Source organism: Artemia franciscana, chromosome 5 (genome assembly GCF_032884065.1).
Source record: "Artemia franciscana chromosome 5, ASM3288406v1, whole genome shotgun sequence".
Classification (NCBI taxonomy): domain Eukaryota; kingdom Metazoa; phylum Arthropoda; class Branchiopoda; order Anostraca; family Artemiidae; genus Artemia; species Artemia franciscana.
Genome location: NC_088867.1, coordinates 20,913,565 through 20,919,658, shown reverse-complemented (window position 1 = coordinate 20,919,658; position 6,094 = coordinate 20,913,565). Strand labels below are relative to the sequence as shown.

The window sequence follows — 6,094 nt, the reverse complement described above, 5'->3', positions numbered from 1 at the left end:
CACCCGGAGCTACACACAATGCACGATGGCTGTCAAAGGTCATCTACAGTCTGAAAATTTGGATGTTCAGAGGGGAGTTTCATTTGAGTAAGAAAGAAGAAAAGGGGTTGCAAGATGTGTCTATCTTTGAAGCACGTGTTTATCTAAGAGCGTGGATGACAGCTTTGAAACCAGCTAGTGCTCCATATCATGATTATCAATGATTATAATCACTGTTGGACTATTTGGCAATCAATTCAGAAATTTCCAGAGTGATGTCCATGAAGATGGCCAACCATTTGTGGTATCTATCTCCAGAAACAGTAGGTCTGGCGTTGTTCAATGATTTCATGGATTATGACACAAAGAAACAAATGGTGGAAGGAGTAAAACTCATTGAAGAAGAACAGTCTGTGAAAGAACACTCAAGGAAAATATCTGTGGACTTAAAACATTCAAAGAAAAGAAATTTGAAACATTTTTTTCAGCAAAGTCCATGGCCCTGTTTCACATGATGGATCTTCTGCATAATTTTCTTGACATAGACCAAGACAATTGGGCGGAACAAGAAGACTACATCCATGCAGCAGAGACAGTTTTGTCAATCAGTGCTGTTAATGATCATGCTGAAAGGGTGGTGGCTCTTGTTCAGGAACTAATAGGAAACATTACCAAAGACGAAAGTCAGTTGCAGTTTCTACTGAAAGTGGTCCAAACTCATCAAAAGTTATATCCTGACAGTAAAAAAGAAACACTGTCCACAATCGACATCGGACTTCTTCATTCTGTATCTAATGATTGTTCAATATGCAATACACTGTACTTAATTTGTGACTACTAACTATACTGACTAACTTTAACTATATTTTCACAGTATTAATCTACATCTCTACAGTATTAACCTCATTATTAATGTTATTTTATTAGGCCTATAGTATTGATAAAAAATGTGACAATATTTATATTATTTGCGTCACTATTTTTTATATTACAATTGATAATTAATTAAATCTATATATATAAAATTATATATGAAATTAAAGAAAAATAATATCATTATTATGATGCAAATAAAGTTGCAGACAGTTACTTCTATACTACTGAATAATTTTTATCTGCATTAGTTAAATTGTTTTGAGTAAATGGACTTCTGCATTAAATATGATTCGTTTTAAGTAACTGTATCTGTATTGTAATCTTTTAGGCCATTGAGCTACCTTTAAATATTATTTAAAAAGGTTCATACTTACCCAGTAGTGTTTTTACATGGAAAGGAAAAATTGTGGGGGGTAAGACCTAGAAAAACTAAAAAAATAATTTTTTTTCACCATATAAGCACCAGCCTAATGCATGTATACGTTTATTGGGAAGGGACATATTTGAATAAATAACTAGAGTAAAGCAGGGGAAATGTCAGAAAGATTAATGATTATAAGATTACAATGAATAATTAGAGATCATGTAGCTTCCCTAGGAGCACGTTTCAAATGACATTGTTTGCTCTATTTAGTATTCATTTATTCTCAGTGTATTGTATCAGATTAACGACGCTTCTTGACTACTAATTCTTGGCCAAAAATCTAAAAGGAAGAAAAGTTAAGGGTTTGAAGCTCTAATTTGAAATGTTTGAAAACTTCTTTTCGTAACTACTGCTACTACTACTATCTTGTATAGGAAAACATTTCATTAAGAATTGGTTTTTTTTTATCTAAGGCTCCTCAAAGATGCAAGGGGTCATTCCCTTTCACTTTATGTGAAAAAATTGCATTTTTTTTATGTAATTTTTTAAGGAAATTCTCCCGCGCCCCTATATATAATCCTGGACGTGCCCCCATGTAATAAGCCTATAAAAAGTACAAATAAGCCTAAAAATCAATCAAGCCAAAAAAGACCATTAAATTTCTAGCCAACCACTTCCTCCTCCCATATCCTTCATGTCGTTTATTAGATCTACTGAAAAGTTGCATTTTACCAACTCAAAGGCTCCATTAGTAGTAGCTAAGATGTATTTAGTAGTGTCTGTTCAAGGAAATTAGATTTGGGGGAATGTATATTTCAAAGTCTAGGGGTTTGGGCGGTAACTTTGTTATTTTTTCAATGAAAGTATTCAATCAGTGCCTTTTTTTTAATGGAAAGACCAACAAAAATTCAACATAAGGGGAGAGAAAGCATGATCTTGGGTAGGGGAGGGGGGTAAGCCACTTTGCCTTACTACTTTCTCCTCGAATGACACCACTGGATGAGTTTAATTTGGTAACTAAATTTTAATGCTAAGTTATGGGCCACTCAAGACCCCTTGTATGTCTAATACTATATAATAGGCCTGATAATAAGCCTAAAGGTGTGATCTAAACATAATCTTCGCTTTAAGTATAATGTTGGAAAAAGTTGAACAGTTGATATATTCGGTTTATAAAAATGAAATCCCTCTCTATGATTTTTCCCTATTTTGTTAATAGGATCATTTTTTTTTTCAGGGGGAGTGTCATTATTTATCTTCCTTTGATCTAACACCTTTGGTTAAATTGTCTTTATAAAGTTGTCTGTTCTTACTTTTTCTGATGTTGGATCTTTTTCCATTCTCTTGCATTTGATACTGCCTGCATAAGATTCTTACTCTATGACCAGAAAGATTAAAAATTATTTAACACTTTACTCTCTGGCTATAAAGACGAATCTTAAGGGTGAAGGGAAGGTGGATGAGGGTGAAACCCACTATTCAAGGGCTTTGAACCACGATGATTCTGAGCGTTTTTTTTTATTTCGATCTGCTGTTGTTTGCAAAGGCTTTCGGATTTTTACTTACATTCCTGAAATTTGGTTTAGTAATTATTTTTACTATTTTGTCTAAATGGGATAATAGTTACCATTTCTGACGAGATGCAAATAGAAATCTCTTTTTGAATGTGACAATCCTGTTCTAAAGACTATTCCCAGTTACTTAGGAATTTGGTTCACTCTTTACTTGGTTGTAGCTGTTGCTGCAACCATTGAAGTAATATGACCATGTTGCAAAGGGGCATAAGTGGATTTCCTAAGGTTTCCGCGCGTGCTTTCCTAGCCATGGGCCCTGCAGGTTTTGTGTTTGATTCAATACAAGCATATACATATCTTGTGTTATCTATTCTAGTCGATGCACTAGTTTAATCAGATTATCTTGGCAACATGTGGGCTTGAATAGCCCTGTCTCGTTCGAGCCTGGCGATCTGCTTGGAGTTATGCCAGAAAATTCTCATGATATGGTTTCGAAGCTCCTAAAGAGGCTGCATTTGGACTCAAATTTCACCTCGTTTGTGGTTCAACGTTTGATGATACAAAAGAAAACGTTGACTATGGAAGGTAATATTTCCTCTATTGATGCTTGTACTTCTGCTTTATTCCGTTATGTTATTGTGGGGTATTGGGGGGGGGGCAACTATCCTCGCTTTTGCACACCTTTCCCGTTTGTATTCCCCATTTTTCTCCAGGAACCCATCTAGAGCTGGGTTGATTCTGGCTGAGCTTACATTTTCTTGCTTGTAGTTCTTAAATCGAGTTGTTGAGTCAGTGCCTTTGTACAGCCTTATATTTTATCTGTTGTGATATTACATGTTTGTTCTTGGATTCTTGCCTTTACTTTATATCTCCAAATTTATTTATTTCAGGTCCAAGGGAAGAATGGGTTCCATATGAAAATCTACCTCCTGCTACAATATATGAGTGGTTCAAAAAGTTTTTGGATATTACAACTCCCCCAACCCAATTGCTTCTAAGTGAAGTCTCTACCTACGCTACAAATCAAACAGAAAAAGAAAACTTGAACTTGCTCTCACAGGTACTTTTTTAAACTCAAATTGTATAGCCATTAAGTTTCGATTATTCAAAGGCGAGGTAGTCTCACTTCAAATTCGTCTTTTTTTTTTTTTCTTTTTTTTTTTTACACCGGGTAATTCTTTTTAGATTTTTGCATTTCAAGTTTCTAATTTTTTATAGAGGCGTTCCTTGGACAAGCGAAAATCGTGGCTAAACAAATTCCTTTCTAATCTAACAACTTGAGCAAAATCAACGGTGGACAGGTTTTCCAGCAAAAAAGTTTCCAACGATTTTCTCTCTGAAGAAATAATATGTCGTTTCTGTTTTTTGTCCTTAATAATATGGACTAGGGTTTTTAACTGTAGTGTATGGGCAAATTGCGCTTCTTTTCGGGTATTTAAATGTAATTTATATCTTAAAGACTTGGGAATAAGGTTTTCCTTTCTACAGGATTCTAAAAAATTTTGTTGATCGATAATATTAGCATGTTTTTTACCTAGACTAATAAAATAAAAGATATCATAGGTCAACTGCTCCCCATAAGCTAGACGAAAATAGCGACGAAGACCACACTGCCTTTCCATAACAAACAAATACAACGTAGAAACAATAGGGAAAGTTTTTTTCAAGACAATGGAAATTATTTATGTAGATATTTCGGCCCTGTGTCCAAGGGCCGTCTTCAGCACAATACAATACTATATATATATATATAAAAGAACCTACATCAAATTGTGAGAATTAAAACTGATTAGTTAAAAACACTTATTAAAACATATTTTTTTTTTAAATATAGCCCTAGCATCCTTACTTCAGCGAAGTTCAACCAGGACTGGCGAAAAGAATGAAATGAAGAAATATAAACTCATTCAAACTAAAGAGAATAAAATGATTAGATGCAATTTCTTAAAGCTAATCTTGCTTGTTTAGCAGCCTGTCTCAAAGGCCTTTTCGTAGTTGGTTCAGTACTATTATAAATTGGTTTAGTAAAATATTTTGTTAGATCCATTACCAAAAAGAATATCTCTGATAAAATTTATTTCTGCATTTATATATGAATGGGAGCAAATATTTAGGGCACGATCAATGAGGGAAATTACAACTGCTCTTTTAACTTGTGGGGGGTGATTTGAATTAAAGTGATTCATATATAAATGCAGAAATAAATTTTATCAGAGATATTCTTTTTGGTAATGGATACCCCATTCCTTTTGTAAATAAAATAATTAGCCGTAGAATAAAAAGATATTCTTGTAAAATCGAAGAAGATACTTCACAATGTGAGGCTATTGATAAGCCCTCAAATATTGTCTATCTTCCGTATATCCCAAAGATTACAACAAAATTAAAAAATATTTGCACAAAAAATAATCTGTTCGTAGTTTTTACTAATAATTTTAAAATCATCAATTTCTTAAATTCGGGTAAAGATAAGACCCCAGTTACTCGCCAAAGAGGGGTCTATCAAATACCCTGTGATTGCGGAAAATACTATGTAATACATCAGAATCTAGACAAAAGGTTACAACAGCATAAAAATGACATAGACAAGGCCTTAATTTCAAATGGTTCCAACAACTCCTTTGATTCTGCTCTAGGTTGGCATATATTTAATAATCCGTCCCACATGATACTTTTTGAAAACTCTTCACTCATTAGTAATGATTTGGGAATAAAACAGGTGGTTCGAGAATCAATTGAAATTAATCTCAAAATAAATAAAAATATTTCTTTGAACAGGGACTTGGGGGAATACTCACTAAATTCTTTATACTCAAATTTAATTAAATATGATCTAACAAAATATTTTACTAAACCAATTTAAAATAGTACTGAACCAACTACGAAAAGGCCTTTGAGACAGGCTGCTAAACAAGCAAGATTAGCTTTAAGAAATTGAATCTAATCATTTTATTCTCTTTAGTTTGAATGAGTTTATATTTCTTCATTTCATTCTTTTCGCCAGTCCTGGTTGAACTTCGCTGAAGTAAGGATGCTAGGGCTATATTTAAAAAAAAATATGTTTTAATAAGTGTTTTTAACTAATCAGTTTTAATTCTCACAATTTGATGTAAGTTCTTTTATATATATATATATAGTATTGTATTGTGCTGAAGACGGCCCTTGGACATAGGGCCGAAATATCTACATAAATAATTTCCATTGTCTTGAAAAAAACTTTCCCTATTGTTTCTACGTTGTATTTGTTTGAAGAAAAAACGGGTTTAATTTTTGTAAAGCAGTGAACATAATAAAATATAAACTACACTTTAGCTAACAAAAATAAAAATATACTCCGAATATTTCGGCCCCACGTCCAGGA

At 33.2% G+C, this 6,094-nt stretch overlaps 2 protein-coding genes and 1 long non-coding RNA gene across 4 annotated transcripts in view; 2 read left to right on the top strand and 1 right to left on the bottom strand.

Annotated features, from left to right (window-relative positions):
- LOC136027086 (uncharacterized) overlaps nucleotides 1-6,094 on the bottom strand; it is a 126,260-nt gene that overhangs the window by 38,180 nt on the left and 81,986 nt on the right. The gene's annotated exons all lie outside the window — the stretch shown is intronic.
- The window catches only part of LOC136027083 (uncharacterized), a 119,243-nt gene that overhangs the window by 46,953 nt on the left and 66,196 nt on the right, over nucleotides 1-6,094 (top strand). The window lies entirely within an intron of this gene.
- LOC136027084 (nitric oxide synthase, inducible-like) overlaps nucleotides 964-6,094 on the top strand; it is a 56,950-nt gene continuing 51,819 nt past the window's right edge. Inside the window, exons 1-2 of one of the 2 annotated variants that reach the window (XM_065704028.1) lie at nucleotides 964-3,318; nucleotides 3,624-3,793. In XM_065704028.1, coding sequence (XP_065560100.1) covers nucleotides 3,198-3,318; nucleotides 3,624-3,793 — 291 coding nt within the window. In that variant the 5' untranslated portion in view covers nucleotides 964-3,197. The remainder of the gene's footprint in view (nucleotides 3,319-3,623; nucleotides 3,794-6,094) is intronic. The other variant, XM_065704029.1, reaches the window with a different exon arrangement.